Source organism: Cygnus olor, chromosome 8 (assembly GCF_009769625.2).
Source record: "Cygnus olor isolate bCygOlo1 chromosome 8, bCygOlo1.pri.v2, whole genome shotgun sequence".
In the NCBI taxonomy this organism is placed as follows: Eukaryota; Metazoa; Chordata; class Aves; order Anseriformes; family Anatidae; genus Cygnus; species Cygnus olor.
In genome coordinates this window covers 32749400-32768886 of record NC_049176.1, presented here as the reverse complement: position 1 = coordinate 32768886, position 19487 = coordinate 32749400, and the positions used below count along the sequence as shown (strand labels likewise).

General features: G+C 41.3%; 2 protein-coding genes across 8 annotated transcripts; one reads left to right on the top strand and one right to left on the bottom strand.

The window, feature by feature from the left end:
- Positions 1 to 1363: 1363 nt before the first annotated feature.
- On the bottom strand, positions 1364 to 9939 carry TYW3 (tRNA-yW synthesizing protein 3 homolog). 5 transcript variants are annotated; one of them, XM_040565409.1, is made up of 7 exons: positions 9694 to 9938; positions 9489 to 9572; positions 4734 to 4832; positions 3814 to 3885; positions 3382 to 3515; positions 2658 to 2756; positions 1364 to 2549 (listed from the first exon to the last, which is right to left on the bottom strand). In XM_040565409.1, coding segments are annotated over exons 1-7 (663 nt in total). In that variant the 5' UTR covers positions 9868 to 9938; the 3' UTR covers positions 1364 to 2548. The 5 variants fall into 5 exon arrangements, with proteins under 5 accessions (XP_040421343.1, XP_040421340.1, XP_040421341.1 ...); XM_040565406.1 differs by lacking the exon at positions 2658 to 2756 and having other exon boundaries at positions 9694 to 9939; XM_040565407.1 differs by lacking the exons at positions 2658 to 2756; positions 3814 to 3885 and having other exon boundaries at positions 9694 to 9920.
- On the top strand, positions 9933 to 17971 carry CRYZ (crystallin zeta). Of its 3 annotated transcripts, none has more exons than XM_040565403.1 (9): positions 9933 to 10041; positions 11541 to 11665; positions 12011 to 12163; positions 13699 to 13862; positions 14698 to 14749; positions 16135 to 16284; positions 16710 to 16811; positions 16907 to 17002; positions 17282 to 17971. In XM_040565403.1, the coding sequence occupies exons 2-9, from the start codon at positions 11549 to 11551 to the stop codon at positions 17441 to 17443; spliced, it is 996 nt and encodes a 331-aa protein (XP_040421337.1). In that variant the 5' UTR covers positions 9933 to 10041; positions 11541 to 11548; the 3' UTR covers positions 17444 to 17971. The 3 variants fall into 3 exon arrangements, with proteins under 3 accessions (XP_040421337.1, XP_040421338.1, XP_040421339.1); XM_040565404.1 differs by lacking the exon at positions 9933 to 10041 and adding an exon at positions 10479 to 10593; XM_040565405.1 differs by lacking the exon at positions 9933 to 10041 and adding an exon at positions 10585 to 10654.
- Positions 17972 to 19487: the final 1516 nt, after the last annotated feature.

Below are 19487 nucleotides of genomic sequence, written 5' to 3'. Positions count from 1 at the left end.
ACTCTCTAGCAGTCTTCAGTGATTGCAGTTAACACGTATGAAGGAACGAGATGGTAATAGTTCGGTTACGACTGTTAAACAAAGCAGCCGCAGCCTTCCGAATGTGGTATCGCTTTTACGAGGGATGCGGGCTCGCACCGCACGCTGGGTTCTGACACGGGCGGTGGTTCTAAGGCCGCAAAGCCCGCCCGTGCTGGCGCGCACCGTGAGGGCAGGGGCCGTGCCTGTCGCGCCCGGCTTTTTCCACTCGGGGGGCGCGACGCGAACCGAGGCGGCGCCGAGCGCCCGCTCCTGCCGGGCGCGGCCCCGCGGCCCCGCACCGCGGTCCCGCGCCGCCGGCGGGCAGCGAGCGGCCGAAGGGCGCAGCGCGGTGCTGCGCGGACACGGCCCGCGGCCGGGCCCAGCTGGCGTCGCTCGCGCCGCTGCTCGGGCGGCTGCTGCGGGCGGCGGCTCGGCCGGCCCGCACCGAGCTTCTGCAACAGCCCCCGCACCCCCGCCACGGTGCACGCAGGGGCCGCCGCGCAGACTGCAGGCCGGACAGAGCCGTGCCGAGCCGAGCCGTGCCGTCTGTCGGACCCTCCCGCGGCTGGGCCGCGGCCGAGCGCGTCCCGGTCTCGCCGGGTAGCGGAGGCGGAGGACGAGGGGCTTCGGTGGGGCCTCGGGCGGAGACACCTGCGCACAAGTGCGGCAGGCCCCGGGCCGGCGGCCGCAGAGAGGCTGCGGGAGCGCCCCTTTGACGGTGCCCCGCGGTGCCCCCGCGTCCCACGGGCGCGGCCGTGGCAGCAGTTGACGTTCAACCATTTCTTCACTTTAAGCTTCACAATCTGTCAGCAGCGCCTTGTCCCCTCCACCGAGGAAGAGAACAGGCCTGTCTCCAATTGCTCATTCTTTGCAGGCAGCCAACAGCTAAGGTCAGCATCAAGCACAGGCCATTTCCATTCGTGTGACTGACAACACTCTCCCCATACAGATGTCTTGGTCTCTCGCTTTCCCATGCCCCAAACGGATGCACGTGCCCCTGTCAAAGTGCTCAATGTGTAAGTTAGCAAAGCTAACAAACTCCACAAAAGGCATGAGCTTTTTTGGTTTGTTTGTTTTGTTTTGGAGAGCCTGCTACTGCAGACACAGTCTAACCAGTCTTCCAGAATCTATTTAAAGCCCCGAGTTACTTTTCCCTTTGACTGCTACCTTGCATGCCAAATTTTTTACAGTGGAATTAAAGTGTCCCCAAGACGTAGGTTTATGTAATGGAAACAATGACAACCACCTAACTGTACCAAATAAACCATTTCCTTCAGTCAGGGTCCTGTGAGGCTGTGTTAGTTACCACTCACTCATAAAAACAACAGCTCAGAATACATTGTTGCTAAAATTTACAAATTCATCATTTTTCTGTAAAATAAACTCCAGTATGCACTGACTTTTTCAGAGCTACAATACAGGAATATATACAGATTAAACAGTGCAAACATCTGTAACATTTAAGGCATGCCAGTATTTTATACCCTGGTAAGAAAGCCTGTTCGCATATACTTGGTTGACTTTTTGCCCAACAGTTTGGACTGATGCTGGGTGCTGACCAGATAGAAATGTTTCTAAGTGAGTTAATGAAATAACAGTTTAAAGAGTTGGCTAAAAGATGCAAAGAAAAGTAACACTCAATAGCTGCTGGCCAAGGGAAGCAGAACAGGTGAACACAGTGGGGCTGGAGCCTGAAAGAGCAAGTGCAGGAAAACAATGCCAACCTTGCTGCTCAGTGCAATAGTTAGGACGGGATGCTGGAGGCACAAGGCTGAAGTCTGCATGCAGCCATACTTAAGTTTTTCTTTTCTGTACTAACCTCCAGACTGGGTACTGTACTTCAGCTGACTAATGAGTGGCTGTGTTTTCTGAAAGGGCCATCTACATTGCTGCACACTTTTCTGAGTTCCAACAGCGTCTAAAAAGTTTCAAGGATAACAAAGTTTTTAGAGTCTCTCCTATGAAAAAAAATCAGCAGGCCTAAACCCAGCAATTGAAAGGGAAATGCTTCTATAAAGAACAGGGCCAAAGGCTATAGCAAACCAGTTACTTCTGTGATAACTGACAAACACAGTAAGAGAATGTTAATTCAACAATGCTATTAACAACAACAACAAAAAACCAAAAAAACAACATTGAGGTTTTGTTTCCTGTGCTTCTATGGCATTACATCTGTCCACAATTCTGTTTAATTAATTTTCTTTCTGGTAATGTCCATGGGAGTGTTACTACTTAGAGCAATTTCTGTCTCTTATAAAGAACATTGTAATTATCATCCAGTTTGCCATTTGCTTTCAAATGCCTTAGTCTACATCATGGTTTCAGCAAAAATACCAAGGTTACTATCTGGATCATCCTCAGGCTCTAATTCTTCACTATGATCCTTTGGAGAGGTGTGTACATCTTGTTCTTGAATGGTCTTTCTCTTTCTTCTGTGAACGTACACCGAGTGATACTTCTCCGTCTCCTCAGAAGGCAAGTTGTTTGCACTGTCTGCCTCCAAAGCTAACCGTAAGCATTTGTAGAATCTAGAAAGACAAGCATGTAGTTATTTTTGTTGGTTTGCTCAGAATCTGCAAAACTACTCTGAGAAATGAATGCTTTTGGAATGCAATCAAAACACATTAAGAAAATACTAATGTTGAAACGGTCTAGCCAATTCTGGAAGAAAAATGAGAAATACAAGCATGTGTCCTTGGGTATGTCGTTCCACTTTTCTCTGTGATGCCACAATGCTACAAATAATAGAAGTCTATTAGTGAATATATTCACGTCCCATTAAGATCCAATTAATCTTACAGAAAACATAAATGTTATCAGGTCACATATCTGATGAATGATGGCACTGATGATCATATGGACATATAAAAAGAAACTGATCTTATTACATATAGGTGTCTCCTCAGCATCCTTTTGATCTTCATGCTCTTTGGCTCTTCTGCCTATTCTGTTCCTCGTCTGGAAATAAACATATAGACCCCCTAGAGTGTAGCCTTCTAGCACCTTCATGAAGCACATTGGTTTTGGAAACTATACAAAGCATTTAGTGGATTAAAGTGTGCGTTCTGAATACTTCTGAACCAGTTACTGAGTTAGAAAAACTAATGCTGCTGTAATCATTAGGAAAAAAAAACACACTTAAATTCTACTCAGTAACACACAGTCTGCAAACTCGTTGTTTATAGGTTTTTTGCTTCAATAGTTTATAGTCTTCTGAGCTAAAAAAAACTAACTGAAATTGTAATTTAGACATCTGGGGTATGTTTATTTACTTCTTTTCCCCCCTTAAATAACACCCTCAATGCATTTTTCACTTTTGGAATTAGATGTCATGAATAGGATTAGTATTATCTAACAAACCTGTCAATCCTCCTTGTGTTTTCTTCCATTTTCCGATTAGCCACGTGTATCAGAAATTCGATATATTCTTCAGAGACCATCAACTTCCCCATGTGGCTCAATGGAACTTCTAAGCAGTGAGTACTCCGGACAGCCTAAAAACACACAGAAGGATTTCTCTAGAATACTTTTTTTTTTTTGAAGGTTGTGTAAGTAATATGGGCAATTCATTACAGGAAAACAAAACAAAACAAAAAACAACCAAACAAAACCCCCAAACTTATCCACACAGTTAGTTTGCTGTCAAATAAAACAATGTTATTTCTTTGCAATAGCTTTCTCTTTGATAGCTGTGCTTCACATTAAGAGCCACAGTCTAAATTGTAAATATTTGAGGTTAACATTAATGAAATATTTTTTATATTCTTTACAGGTAAGAAGGTAAGTCCTTACCATCATAATTTTTCCTCCTCTGCCAACGGTAATACCAGAGTTCTTAAACCCAGAATCAATAGCCACTGAATGCTGCAGCACAAATAAATGTCGTTAACATGTCATATAAACTTTCACAGCAAGAAATAACTAGGGATGCATTGCAACGCAATTTATAAACTCAGTTTTGGGAAAAAAAAAAAAAAAAGAACTTATTCAAAACAATTTCCCTGAATTAATGCAGTAATAGTTACGTTGAGATGGTTTTAAGATCAAACCCACAAGGAGCCACAAATTTTTATGGATGGTTTTCAAAAGAACCACAGCCAATTGATTGTCTAATCCTAAACCATTAATCCAGATGGGCCATTAACATCCCTCCTGGCACTTTACTATTGCATCTTGAAGAGCTGGTAACCATACAGACAATCATACAACACTTTCATAGTTAAAACTGCAGCAGTACTTTAAAAGAACCTAATCAACTCTCTTCTCCATTAATGAAGGAACAAAACCGTCATGCATTGCTCTCCAGAGTCACTCTGAAAAAGCAGAAGACAAAGGTGCTACTCAACTAGTTGAAACGCTGGAGCCAAATGGCTTGGCCAGTAGCAAAACAACATTTTAAAAAAAATCAATTTCAGCCAGCAAAAGCAATCCAGGCTCACTGCTTAAAAATTTTTTTTACGAGCCAACCTGCTTCAAACAAGAAGATTAAACTGTAGTTAAGTAATTTTGTTTTCTAAAAAGTACAGCAAAATCTCTCCTAAGTTTAAAGCTGTGTTTTCTTCATCAGCTTTTACTACCATAGTTGTTAAACATATAGCACATCTGGGACTGTTTTCAAGTGCTAAAACTTACTCAAGAGCCAATACTTTTACTTTTCTAGCAAGGCATATAACAGACCAACAATGTTACATTGTTACTTGATGTAATTTTACCAGAAGCTGTGCATCTTGCAGCTCTCGACAAAGCACGTGAAGAACAAATGGTTCAAACTTGAACACAACATCACCAGTGGCTTTTTCTAGTGCTGTCATCTGAAAAATACATGAAGAATTTATATTAATACTGTAAATATGTATTGTTAGTACCAAAACAATGAAAATAATAGCATATGAAGCAAACATTAAAAACGTAGCAAATGAGATCCAAGCTATCTTGTTCTTTCAGCTGCTTTCAATTTTTCATTGCTCATAATGCACAAAAATTCCACAGATTTCCACAATTCTGTTTGCTAAACTGATTAGGTTTAACAGAAATTCATGGTAAGATAAGACTTCAAAAACTTTTAACGTGTTTCCCTGTTTATTTCTTTGTATATTCAAATGAATTGATACGGTCAGTACAGTATGGCAAGAGGACTGTTTAACTGAAATCAGATGAAACCTGAGAAGTCAGGTGTTTGTTTTGTTACACTGTTCTTTACCAACAACAACATTTACTTTCTGAAATATATTTCTCAACTTCAGAAAACTTTCTGGGCTTCAGCCAATTGAATTTATGGTCTAACATATTTGATCACATTTTAATCCTAGTTTAAACAATAATGCATAGCCTACAGTGTAAGAGTTACAGAAAAACATTTCAGGGGTTGAAATTAGAGATATAAACACACGACAAAAAAAACACAAAACTTAATTAAACAATTCAAGAAGTTACCTTAAGACCTAAGTTCCGGTAGAAGAATGAGATGCTAGTAACATTTTTTTTCTGGATTTGCAAGTGTGGAAAGAACTATATGACATTCTATACAGCATATTAGTACAATTTCTCTACTTTTCAATGCTATCTTTATGTAGAACAACCTTAAGGGCTGATACAACTTTTTTTTTTTTCATTCAGAAAGACTGCTTTGATGCAGTTGTATTACTTACTACATTTTATGATTTAATCCTAAGTACTGCTTGTATTTAGGGCTCTTGTTCACCGTCACTTCCTTTAATTTACAGTGCTAAAAAGCTTGCTACGTTAACCTGAGAAATTTCAATGACTTTCCTGTATTTTTTTTTGTTTCATCTAGCCTGTCATCTTTTCTGTAAGACAAAAATATTCAATAAAATCTTCAGGAAATAATCAAATTCACATGCTTTTTAAGGCATGATGACATAAAAGAAAATTGCTGAAGTAACACATTTTTCATTTAAACATTGCAAAATACGTAAATGTATTTATGCATCATCCCATCTGTAAATGTTCTTATTTTGAGTTGAAAGCAGGTCTTCCTGAATGTCTAAGTTGTAATTCATGTGCCAGATTTTAAAAAATGCCAAGTAACCACGGCTGTGCTAAAGCTGATGAGAAACAGAAATGACCAACAGTGCATAATGCCGTGTTGTACAGAAATACCTAAGCTAACTCACTTAGCATTTGCTTGGACCTGGAAACCAGTTGTGTTGACACAGCATTCCACTGAGGTGAACATGCCCTGCTTGAGAGCGTGGTGAAAAAGCTTCCTTATCCAGAAGGCTACGCAGAGTCGGTGCAGCTCCCCTGCAGGGCCCTGCACAAGGCGGCTGTGTGCACCCTGAGGCCCCCGCACCGTGTCACGTCTGTCTGGGCTGTGTTGGTGCCAGTGGGGGTACCACTACACGCAGCAGCCGGCATTCGTGGGCCTTAACACAGGCCAGGACCTGACATCAACATGTTCATTGCTTTTTCAGATTTTTTCCCTTGTTTGAAACTCAGTTCTGGCCATCTGAGCAACAGTGTCCTGCTTCAGCAAAATGACTGGCATTTACTGTGGTTGGAAGCCAAGCTAGACAGACTTGTCTCTGCCACAAGTATTATAACAGAGAACGCATTATTAGCTGTAAGCAGCGTGTGTGATTCCAGTGAGAGTGTTTTTAAGGGTTTCTGTTTCTCTGCAAAAGCTAATTAATTTAGCAGATACTTTAGAGGTAGGTTTTCAGTGAGAATACGAATAGCTACAAAAGCCATATTGGCTAAAATTATCAATGCTTGTTAGCACCACCTCACAGCTGTCTTACAATACTTATTTCATCAAAAAGCTTACTAATGGAACAAAACATTTTTGGTAAAGCTTTTTTTTTTTTTTTTAAATCATCTTATTGCTTCTAAAACAGTTAACTTTCTGTAAACTCTAATTAATAGAAAATTACTTTCAGTAGTTCCCTATTAATTCTACAAACCTTGAGGCCCAGACTTGCTCCCATTTAAGTGCATGGGAGAATACCTAGTGGGAACAAGAGTAGGTACCTCATGTTACAGAATCATAGAATTGTCTGCGTTGGAAGGGACCCTGAAGATCGTCTAATTCCAACCCAGTGTCTAAATAGTCAAAATTTAACTGCTATCATGAAATGACAGAAAGTATCTGTCACTGGTAAGTAAGAAAGCTCACAAGAATGAAAATCCCTCTTTCAACCACAAGAGCAATTGATAGAGATATGAAGCAGAAAATGACTGATATCGTTTAATGAAACCATGGCAGCACATTTACTAACACAGAAAACGGCCCCTATTTTAGAAAGGGCAAATGTCTGTGTTGCAGCAAACACTTTCACTTCCATGTTGTATGGCTCCTAGCTTGGGTAAGTTAGAGTCTGACAAGAACAGCACATAGCCCCCTGCATTTGGCAAAACCTGCTCATGAGACAGGGATGAGCGATGATGCACTCATGAGAAACCGTATACTCACAGTCAAGTACTTGTGAGGTATCCTGTACTAACACTTTGAAAGGTTTGTCAGCAATAAACAGCAGCTGAAGACATACTTTATAGGTCCATCCATACATACAGGTGGACTAAACTATGTATGCATAGGTCCTGGTAGAATTGAACACTCTGCATGTGTATATCCTGAAGTACTAAATGCTGGCTACCCCAGTTCTGCTGTACACACATCCAAAAATCCAAAGTTGAAGGTGGTTGAAACTCTCACCAGTAAACTGTGAAGGAAAAAAAGTACACCAATTTTATGTCACTTGTGTAATTCTGAGATTATGCTTGTGTCATGTCAATAACCTTGTGAAGAGGTCCTTAATAATACATAATGCTTTTTCTCTAAGTACTGGGAGGATACTGGGATAAAAATAAAATAAACATCTCATGCTCATTAACATACATGGTGACGTCAAACACTTTGAAAGCTGAAAAGCAAATCAGAGTATATGATTCTGATTTCCCTTCTCATTTCCTAAATATTGGACTGGCAAACCTTTATCAAAGGTGCTTAAAAAATATTCAAAGACATTTTTCTTACAATTCACGCATTAAAAAATTCCAGTTTACCTGCTAAAGGAACAGGAAAGATCAGAGTATTATCTCTTACAGAAGTCAATAGCAACATCCTACTGTGTCCTACTCAGCCTGAAATATACCGATGGAAGTAGCAGCAAGTTCTGTTCTGCTAAAACAAATACCAGTGAAGAAGAATATTTCGAGGAAATTTTTTATATGCATGTGTGCAAACGTATGCATATGGCAGAGCAAGCTGTGATTTGAGAGAAGGAATTTGGAGCCTTGTAACTGCTTCAATTTTGGGACAGACCATGGAAAGAAACGCACGTAGAAAGCATAGTATTCTGAAAGCAAAATAAAAAAAATATATTTTTTATATTTCAGGGGATTTTAAGACACTAAATTAAAAATGCTGTGTAAGAGATTCACTGTTACACTATTTTCAAGTGTCTGCTTATAAATGAAGGCTGTTCTCACAGCAAGCTGGGCTCAAGACCATTTTTAATGAAGCAGCTACTACATACGAAATGAACACACTCACTCACTGGCATGCTAACCTAAACATGTCCACCTTTAATGTAAGCAAAGGAATTAATTTTGGTTGCTTCTTAAACTGGTGACCAAAACGATGAAGCAGAAATAGCCACAGGTTATGGAAGTTAACGACGATAACAGGAAATATTTGTTAACCAGAACCAACCCATTCTGAAGGATGCACTTCACAATTACTGCTGTAACGCAGATTTCAGGCTCTGACTGTTGGAGAACAGGATGAAGGCCACATCATCCTGCACCTGTGGAGTGAGCGTCATCTCAGATGCTGCCCTGGAACTTCTGTTAGGCCAATACCTATTTTCCTGTAGCAATTTGGTATTAACAAGGCACATGCTATTTTGCTTTAGCCCAGCCTTGGCTGTTAATGACTCAGTCATCATCGTAAAAATACCAGCAAGTATCCTACAAAAATTATGTCTTATTTTACTTTTGGAGATGAAGGCATTTAAACCAGAATTAATCTCCAGTTGATACCTCGCTGGCAACCCAAGAAGCAGGAAAAACAAGGAATAGCTGAAAAACACAGTTATTCTAAAAGGAGCCTTTCAGGAAGGGAAGAATACTTATTAGAAAAAAAAAGAAGAACAACGCACCAATCATGCTTATTCTGAATACGGGACGTTTTTTGAAAAGAAATATCCCTGTCTTAGACTACGAAATTCCTCTCTGGGGGAAGGTCACCCGCTGCACGAGCCCCGCAGATCGCTGCTCTCCTGCCCGTGCCGCCGCGGGCGGAAGGCGTTCCCGCGGGGCCGCACCGGCTGCGGTTACAGCTCGGCGGGGAGCTCGGCGTAAAAGCGCTCTCCTCACAACAGGCGCCGAGAGCCTGCGAAGCGGAGCGCCTGAAGGAAAGCTCGCTGTGCGGCGGCAGCCCCGGTGCGCGCAGACGGCGCGGCTGGAGCCCGGCCCCGCTCCGGCCCCGTCCCGGCCCCGCTCACCAGCTCGTCGCGGCGGCACGGCTCGTGCGTCACCAGCAGCCACGCGCAGCCCTTCTTCGGCGCCCCGCGGCGCTCGGCGTCCTCCTGCCGGGGACAGCAGGTCACGGGCGGGCTCCCGAAGCGCGGCCTCCCGCGGCGCCCCCGCCCAGCCCCCTCCCCGCGCCCGCGGCGGCCCCCCCCCGCCCCGCGCCCGCCGGGCGCTCACCGCGGCGCCGCCCTGCGCCAGCACCAGGCGGCCCGCGCAGGAGCTGGTGGTGCAGAACCGCGCCCGGCCGTTCAGCAGCCGCACCACGGGCGCCGCGCGCTCGTCCAGAGCGCCCTTACGGCTGGCGTCCGCGCGCGCCAAGCGCTGCGCCTTCCACCGCCCGAAGGCCGCCATGGCGCGGGGCGGGGGGCGGCGGCCGACGGGCGCCCGCAAGGGCCAAGCCTCCCTCCCTCGCGCGAGGGCGGGGCCGCGGAGGTACGCGCCCGGAGGTACAGCGCCCGCCCCCGGCCGCGCCCCGCCGCCGAGCAGCAGGGTCCCGCCTGCCGCCGCGGGACGGGGCCGGCGGAGGTGCGCGGCCGGCGGGAGGGGCCGGCATTTGTCCCCGGGCCTCCGCTCTGCCCCGGGCGGCGGGGCGGGAGCGCGCGGCGGCAGCCGGCGGCTGCCGGGGCCGGGCGCTGCAGGCGGCGGAGAGCGCGGAGGTGGGGCGGGGGCAGGGCGGCGGGGCGGGGCGGGGCCTGATGTAGCGGGGCCTGATGGGGCGGGGGCCGGAAGGGGGCGCGGCTGCGGGGCCTCCGCCGCGGGGCGTCCGCCCAGACCCGGCCGTTGTCGCGGGGCCGGGCCCGAGGGGCTCGGGGCCCACCCGCCGGAGAAGCCGGGCCCGGCTCTTCTCCTCGTCCCGCGGCGCTGCGCTGCGGTGCCGCGCCGTGCCGCGCCGTGCCGCGCCGTGCCGCGTCCCCCGGGCCGCCCCTGGGCCAGGCCTGCGGTGCGGCCGGCGGTCGCCGCGCTCGTACCTGGCGCTTCGCGGCGCGGCGCGGTGCGGGTTGTTGCCGCCTCCCAGGGGAACTGTTCGTAGCGTGCATCCCTGCGAGAAGCTGTAGCTGGTCCTCTCGGCTCGAACAGGTAACCAAACGTTTGAAGCGTTACAGTCTGCGTTAGGAGAGAAAAACAGCAGTGAAGTCAGGTATGTTTAAAAGCTCAAACTGCCTGTGGCCAGAAAGCCTGCGTCTTGCTACCGTCCTTAAGCTCGTGGCCAGGCTGACCAAGAGGACGACCCGTAGGTCTCCTGCAGCACCGCGTATGCTTCTGTGCAGTCCCGTGAGGATTTGCTGTGCCCAGTAAAGATCCTGTCTGAATGGTTCATCTTCCTGAAGGATTTCCATACAACTTTTCATGCAGCAGAAGTGCTTTGCTTGTGGTGTTAGTTAATAGCTTACGAATGGATGCAGTTGGGATAGTCCCAGCTTGACATGTTGATAAATTGTCATCACTTACATCAATGCACGGGGCTGTGATCCATCATCTCTGCTGCATACAGCTGCAGCGGCTAAATCCAAATCCAGCTGCAATTATGAACTGGAATCTGTACTTTATTTTTTCCTGACTTATTTTAATATTCTATGGTATCTTTTAGTTTTGAAAGCTGTTGGTTTTTTTGTTTTGCTTTTTTTTGTTCATTTTTGCACATGAGTTTGATAGTAAGCGAAGCAGGGACTGCAGTGCTACGTGGTTAGATTAGCCAGTCAGCCAGTGTGCAACAGGCTTTTCTTCAGCAACTCAAGGTTTATTGTGCAAGAAGGTAATACTACATTGACAGTGCTTTTCCCCAAAGTACCACACATCTCTGCATATGGTATAGCCAGTGCAATGTTTACAGAAGCTGTTGTAGAAATACTTCTACAGATAAATTATTTGCATGTGACTCTTAATACCCATGAAGTCCTGCAAATGGTGGGGTTATTTTTCTGCCTCTTGGGGAGATTTTTTTTTTAAAAGCAAAATTTAAATCAGGAGTGAGGCTTGTTTTAATCAGTTGCTTGAGAGGAGGTTGTTTTCTGTCTTTTTTCCAGATATTCTGATGGCTATGGCAACCACAAGAAATGTAATGAGAGCTGTCAGAGTGTTTGAATTTGGTGGCCCTGAAGTGCTTAAACTCCAGTCAGATGTTTTAATTCCTGTCCCAAAAGAAAATCAGGTATATGAGTTGTATGGCCTGAATAGCTACACTCAGAGTGTAAATGGTGAAGTATGCAAAGCAACGCTTTTCATCCTGAGTTTGTACTTGCTGATCAGCCTGTTCATACTGTCCAAGACATCATATTTAGCAGATGTTTGTTTTTTAAACTGTTCTATGTACTGCTGTACACATTCCACATAAAGGATTGCCTGAAAATAGCTTTAGTTCAGTGCTGATTTAGTTCAGTTCAATGTTGTTTTTTTGCTGACTGTAAGAGTTTAGTTAAAATGCTGTGATACTGTGCTGTGAATTCAAAACTTTAAACCTTTTAAATTATTGTTTAACAAAGTTACTTTCTTTTAGGTATTAATTAAAGTCCATGCCTGTGGGGTAAATCCTGTTGAGACATATATTCGTTCTGGGAATTACGCTAGAAAACCAGCTTTACCTTATACTCCTGGCTCTGATGTGTCTGGTGTGATCGAAAGTGTTGGGGAACATGTGACAGCATTCAAGGTATTTATACATTGGTTTTTAATTCATTACTGCTTATTGAATCCTCTCTGTGTGATTGCTTTATTATTGTTTCTGTTTTATTGCTTATAATAATTTAATCTATTTTGGGGGGAGAAAATCAGTTTCATTGACTGGTAAAAGCTTGCAGCAGGATCATACTGGCAATTTAGTGTCTGCAGACTGAATTGTGGGGAAGTTTTTTAGGCTGCTGTGAACCTCCAAGAGTTACAAGGTCTCGGACAAGGCACTTCAGTTTGTCTGCTTAAAGCAATGATATCAAGTGTACAAAAGTTGTGGTTCAGAAGTACTTCTATGGCATCACAGAAATATTTGAAATTGTATGCTTCTTATTTGGTAATTCCATGCAGAACTTAAATAATTCTGTATAGCTTTTGGGGAAATGAAAATAGCTCTTATTTGCTGACCAAAAAAAGAAAAAACAGCATAAATTACATATATTGTTGTTAAGACAGGTCAAATACAGTCTAGTAATTTTACTTAGGTTTTCTTAGGGGGGGAGGATATTTTGGAAAAGAGAAGGCAATTGTCATTTTGCTAAAAGATACCTATGAAATTTACATAGTTTTTACATCTGTTCTTCCTTTCAAGTTACCGTAGACTGTTGGTCTCAGACAAATGTATAAATTACTGTTAAAATCGTTTTGGAATTTCCCAACTTCAAATTTGTGTAACTGTTGTGGGAGAGGCGAGAGATTTGGTTATCCAGAGGGAAGAATCATGTTTATTCATGTTTTCTTATCAGTAGCTTGCTGTATCTGCTATGTTTGCTTTTTGTTTCTTATGGAAATCATGATGCTCATTGCTTGAATAAAAGAGAGAGTAGTCTGCATGCTGTGTATTTATGGCAGTTGACACGCAAATAGTAGAAAAATCAGACCTCAGTAACTGTGAAATTTAATGGATGATGATGATGTTCTGCGAGCAGATACATACTGGGTGGGACACCTACCCGGACCCCAGCAGCTGGCGTTCCAGTCCACCAGCAGGACTGAAGCACCTAAGCACACATGTAAAGTACAGTGTTAGGTGGTCTGTTTCCTGCATAACCTAGTGAATTGATGGCTTGAGTATTCGCTGCTGAAGAACAGCTGCAGTATTTACTTACTTTAGGGTATATTAAGAGTGTATCTTTTTTCCACTTTTAAACAAAAATAATTAAGAAACCTTTCTTTTGTGTTTGTAAAACTTTTTTTTTCATTTGGAATCTGTGGATGGAATTCTTTGATGTTCAAATTTATTAAGGTTAATATTAACGAGACAGTAGGTTTGTGTGTTACACTGTAGAGCACTGTAGAGCAGTAATTATGACACAAATCTAAGTATATGAAATTATATGGTTGCTGTTACATTGATTGTATGCATTAGCATTTATAAAAATCTTCTCTTTGGCAAAGATAACAGTTCATTTTTAACGGGAGAGCTGTTAGAAATAGACCAAACTGGTTCTTAATGTTTATTACAGAAAGAAGTAAGACAAATTATTAATTTCTCTATTTCCTTTCCCTGCTTTCTAGAAAGGAGACAAGGTTTTTAGCATTGATGCGATCTCTGGAGGTTATGCAGATTATGCAGTTGCTGCAGCTAATCGAGTCTTTCCTTTGTCGGATAAATTGGACTTCAAGCAAGGAGCAGCAATTGGAATACCCTACTTCACTGCTTATCGTGCTCTTTTCCAAAAGTAAGTTGCCAAATCTAAGCTTCTGCGTTTTACTTTTGAACGTTTAAAATACTGAAGCCCATGTTTTCATTGTGCTGTAAAATGGGGGGATGGAGAAGCTAATGAGTGCAAAATGTTTAAAAGACTTAAGTTAAATTTGTTATACTGAGAGAATTGTCAGATGATTATTACCTAGAAGCTAGTGACTGTATTTTCCTGTTAAGTGTTTCTTCTTAAGAGAACAGACGTGGAAAGGCTTCTTCAGTATGTATCACATAATAAAATGTGCAACTCTTTTTCAGTGCTCACTGGTGTTCTAGCTAGGGAGGAAAACCAGGAATAGTTCTAATTCTTAATTAACCTGACAATGCGCTGTAGAGCAGAATCATCTCTTTTCTTTATGAGCCTCTCTGGTAGAGAGACTCTCTATATAGGCCTGTTTGCAGGACTGTATAATGAGTAAAAGCCAGACTTCCATGTCAGCTAGATGAGAACTTAGAATTGAAAGTCTGGTTTGGTGTAATAGAACAAATGGTTAAAACTAGTGTGGTTTATTTTAAATTTTTTAGCAGGTGAAGATCGTGAATTGGGGTTCAGTATCAGACTGTTACGTGCTGCTAGTTGCATGTTGACGTAACTGTATGTTACTTAAATTCATAAATTAAAAGGTTTATTTTGTCTCCTTGTTTTCCAGAGTCTGATTATACCTGTTTAGTCATAACATAAACTGGAAGTAATTATGTGTAAAAGATAATATTTAATGTCAGTATATGCACTCTGATATTTAATGATTATGTATCATAATTGTAATGTCCGTTTTTTTTTTGTTTGTTTGTTTGTTTTTGTTTCCTTTCAGAGGCCATGCCAAAGCAGGAGAAAGTGTTTTAGTGCATGGTGCAAGTGGGGGTGTAAGTATTTTGAGAACGCAGGTTATAGAAAATACTGTTTTCTGTCCTTCTATCTGCTTCTGTCTGATTTACGGTCACATTTGTATAAATAAATTGATTAATAAAATAGGTTTTTCTTTCAGACACTTTAGGATACTTTTTTCTTAAAGCAAAAGCCCTGTTATCCCTAACAACAATGAAACTGCATGAGTGATTGCATAAGGCCCCTAATAAAGAAGTCACATAATAAACACATTGCTGCAGTTGGAAGTTGATCCAGGAGCTGTATAATCAGTCTTCTTCAGATGAAGCTAATAATAAAAAGCTGTAATTTTAAAATACATACAAGATGTTTTCAGTTCTCTGAGAAGTAATCACTGTTATGTAGCAACTATGCATTTCTGGGATATTTTTACTACTAGCTAACAGCTACCTACCCACAGAGAGATACTGGAACATATAAATTGATGACTGAATACTATGTGAAATTGCACATCTAATTTTCCTTGGTTTTACATGACAAGGTAAATTTATATCTCTGCCACACAACATAGGAATTTAACTCATGTCTCATACTCTGCACTTCTTGTTCAGCTTCTACTGATGAGCCAAACAACTGCTATAAAGTGACAGTTTTACGAATTATTTGGTAGACAGCAAAAAAGTGATTTTGGCAGTCTCATACGGGGAAGAATTCTGATATCATTCTAAGATACTGCAATGACATTCAGCATCATAGCCTCTTTTTTTTTTCTGTAAGCTAAATGTAGGGTTTCTATAGTTACATATTTTACTTGCTTTCTTGAAAAGATATATTGATTTTTGGTTTGCTGAAACATATAGTCCAAATCTGTTTTTCTGTGGAATTGTATCCTTTGCTAAAGGAACATTTACAAAAGTTGTGAGATACACATATAGGGATGAATCACATGCTGAAGAGAAAAGATAGTTTGTGCTGCATCTTTTCTGTAAAGTCATGCTGTCTTCCATAATGATTCTTAAAAATGTACCTCCTTTTGAGTTTTTCACTGATAATCGGTCTGGCTGTAATGCATTTTAATTGATGGTGTTTTTTTTTTTTTTTTAATATAATTAAAATCTGATGATCTGCTACTGGGAAAAAGTCCACCTTTTTCCATACAACAAAACACAAAATTTTACTGTGTCTCCAGAAACATATTTTCATTTACCAAAGACTATTGGGTTATCCTTAAGATCCAGATTACCTATTATAGATGAAAAAGTATCAGGCCAACTTTTTAAATGGTTAAGTTCTAAGTCAAATAAATGTAAATAAATCAAATAAAAATAAAATAAAATTTGATAAATTTTATTTATCACATATCAAAATGCTAAGAAAGAAAAGGCAAAACATTTTTAATTTTTTCCTTTTTCCTCTTATTCAGGTGGGAATAGCAGCATGTCAAATTGCCAGAGCTTGTGGTTTAAAGGTTTTGGGTACAGCAGGAACTGAGGAAGGCATGAATATTGTTCTGAGAAATGGTGCTCACCAAGTATTTAATCACAGAGAAGCTAATTACATTGATAAAATAAAGGTATGTATGTATCAGGCCTAGCTGATGCAGCACCTATTTTTCTTATTAACTTTACAAAAATATATAAACAGTTGTTCATGGAAGCTTTTAAAAATACATTTATTTAGGAGCAATAGTGAACTGTCTGATTCATTTCTATAAAAAGAAAAGATTTTCCAAATCAGAAAAGCTGAGCTTTCTTCACAGGCAATGGCATTTAAAAACTTACGCATTTCAGCAAATGCCAATATGATAATTTATCATAATTCAGCTTATCAAAATTTGCTAAAGTTAAAATTATTAACTCAGCCTTACTACAAAGCCTGTACATAAAAAATTAAATAATAAACTGTAAAATATATGTTATCAGTAGCATATGAAATATGCAACAGCACCAAAGCAGTAGTTAGAGTGACTTTAATAACATGTTATTGTATTTTGCATAGGAATACACGAAAATGCAAGGAGTCGATATAATAATAGAAATGCTCTCCAACATCAATCTTGCTACTGACTTGCATTTGTTGTCCTGTGCAGGAAGGGTGATGGTAGGTATATAAAACTCACTGACTTGAGTTTTGCGTATTTAGCAGTGCAATTCAACAGTTATATCTTAAATTATCTTTTAACTTCATTGTAACAGGTCGTGGGTTGTAGAGGTACCATTGAGATAAATCCAAGAGACACTATGAGTAAAGAATCTAGCATAATAGGAGTTGGTCTGTTCCTTGCAACTGAGGTATGAAAATAACATTTTTCTTTTAAAGAATGTTCTATCGACCTATTCCAGTACCTCTGTATTTCCAGTTGAAATAGTTTGTCTATTTTAAAAGGGGTGAAGAAAGCATAATTTTTCTGGAAGGAACTTGTTTATTTGTTCTTTTATATTTTGATTTCATCTCAGAACATCATAAAATATTCTTGGGTTGTAAAATTTGGTTTAAAACTTGCAGAAATTATTAATACTTTTCTAAAATGTAAACACCTTGTGGTAAATGCTGTCTTTTGTTTTATGTAGGAAGAGAGGCATGAATGTGCAACAGCACTTCTTGATGGCATAGAAGCTGGCTGGCTGAAACCAATTGTAGGCTCCGAATATCCACTGGAGAAAGTGGTTAAGGCTCATGAAGACATTATTCATAGCAGTGGTGCTCGAGGAAAGATGGTGCTCCTTCCATAAAGTCTTCCTCCATTTATTTTCTAGCTGTTCTAACTGCACCTTTGCTTGTATGATTCATTGAATATATTTTATAAAATATACTTTTGATCAGGTTTGAGAGGAACAGTAAATGCTAGCTTACATTAATTAATTACATTGATTCATTAATCCATTTTCTTTTTCTAAGAAATTGAGTTGGGCATACTTTAATTTTTGTAACTTTTTTGGCTGATGTGGAAATAATAACTTTTCTCTGCTGATGTGGCCTTCTGATGGAAACCTAGTGATAGGGAAACTGGTATCTAAACTGGAATTTGAGATCATCCTCTTTACAGGGAAGCTATAAGTAGTGCAAAATGAAGCCTGCTTTTTAAGCAGATAGACAAATATATGTAGCTTACTATATGCATGTAACTAGGACTGTAAATTCTTTAGCTAATGTTTTGTTCATCCTTTGTCACAGAATTTACTTGGAATCAAAGCTTTTATTATCAAAATGGTTCATTTACCATCTCAAAAGATGAATCAAATATGAACTATTTGAAAGCAGAGGCAGTTTCGTCCTTCGAGTACCTGACTTAGTATTTGAGGTGAAAGTGTCACAGTTAATCCAAAGGGATGGTAACCCTGAAGCTGTATGCTAATATTTGCTACTTTTCAACTGATCATATTGGCAGAAGTGGCTGATTTATTGATGGGAAATGGCTGGGTAGCCATTTCTTTTGCAAAATCTTTTGAAGTGTCTGGATTTCTCCTCCATGTTTGTAATCCATTGTTAAAGTATTAAGGTAAGAGAGGGGCCCACAATCTGTCTCTTTAAGCCTCTTCCTCAGATCTTAACATTTTGTTTTAATGCTTAGTGGACCACTATTGTAAGACCACACAGATAAAGGGAATGAAAAAAATGCAAGTGTTATACAAACTCGAAGACAATAATATGTGCTAGCAACTACCTGAAACATGAGCTGAGCAGAGCTCATCAACAGCACCAGATTCATGTTTAACTGGTTTGAACGGACTCAGCAAAGTCTACATGAAAGGAGCCACCTCTTCTTGGTGTGGACTCAGACTCTCCGTCAGCTGCCTGCACACTGACAGCCCACCCATTGGCAGGGACACCCCTGATGACAGCTGCCAGGGAGGGTGAGATTCGACCCAGTGTGGCTTAAGCATGGTGAGGATGTTTGGGGGAAACTGATACTGGAGGGGTGACTGATGGGCGAGAGTGTTAAGTCATGTACCTGTGTTATTTGGAGTAAGGCCTTAAAGAAATGATTAATTGTAACTACATATCTAGCTGCAGTAGAAAAGAACTGAATAATTTTTTTTCTTCCAGATTTTTTTCCTTTTTCCTCCCTGTTTTTACTTATATTGTATGCTTTTAAATACTCTTTAGCTTGACCTTTGGTCAGGGGGTGTTACATGAGAGGTTTATGATTTACAATTATCCCTTTCTTGCTTAGTGCAGTTTCTGTATTATAGATAGATAGTGTTAAGAGATGAAATTTCAGAGCGGAGTTGTCCTGAGCAGTGTCTGCTGTGGGGTTGCTCACCACAAGGTGTCAGGGTAGCTCTACTATTGTTATTACACTGCTGGCTTCTCTGTACAAAGGTAACATAGCAAAGTAAGAAAACATAACAGACTGTTTTGTGAAGAAATGTAGAATAACAATTCTATTGTGCATTTTTGATGTTTTGCACAAATGGAAAGGGGTGTTTTAATATTGGAAAAAATTGAATAAAAATAGTGGCATAGCACTGAACACAAAATGCAGGAGGGAGGAAGAAAGCTGTAGTGAGTGCTTTCAGTATAAGTGCAGGAGATACATATTTGAGAGACCAGAATTTTATTGCTGGTATTGTTGCAAAAGTAATTTTGGGCTCCAGCTGGTGTGTAAGACATTGTCACCTCTGTCATACCAAGGGTGGGGGGAACAAATTTCAAAGAATCATAGAATCACAGAATTGTAGGGGTTGGAAGGGACCTCAAGAGATCATTGGGTCCAACCTCCCTGCCAAAGCAGGTTCCCTAGAGGAACCTAAATTTGCCCATGACTCAGTTACA

Coding starts and splice junctions, on each gene's coding strand:
- TYW3 (XM_040565406.1), bottom strand. CDS start 9,867: ATGGCGGCCTTCGGGCGGTGGAAGGCGCAGCGCTTGGCGCGCGCGGAC. Junction 9,573..9,693: donor TGGCGCAGGGCGGCGCCGCG/GTGAGCGCCCGG, acceptor TGTCCCCGGCAG/GAGGACGCCGAGCGCCGCGG. Junction 3,516..3,813: donor GAGGAGGAAAAATTATGATG/GTAAGGACTTAC, acceptor GTGTGTTTTTAG/GCTGTCCGGAGTACTCACTG.
- CRYZ (XM_040565403.1), top strand. CDS start 11,549: ATGGCTATGGCAACCACAAGAAATGTAATGAGAGCTGTCAGAGTGTTT. Junction 12,164..13,698: donor AACATGTGACAGCATTCAAG/GTATTTATACAT, acceptor CCTGCTTTCTAG/AAAGGAGACAAGGTTTTTAG. Junction 16,285..16,709: donor ATTACATTGATAAAATAAAG/GTATGTATGTAT, acceptor TATTTTGCATAG/GAATACACGAAAATGCAAGG.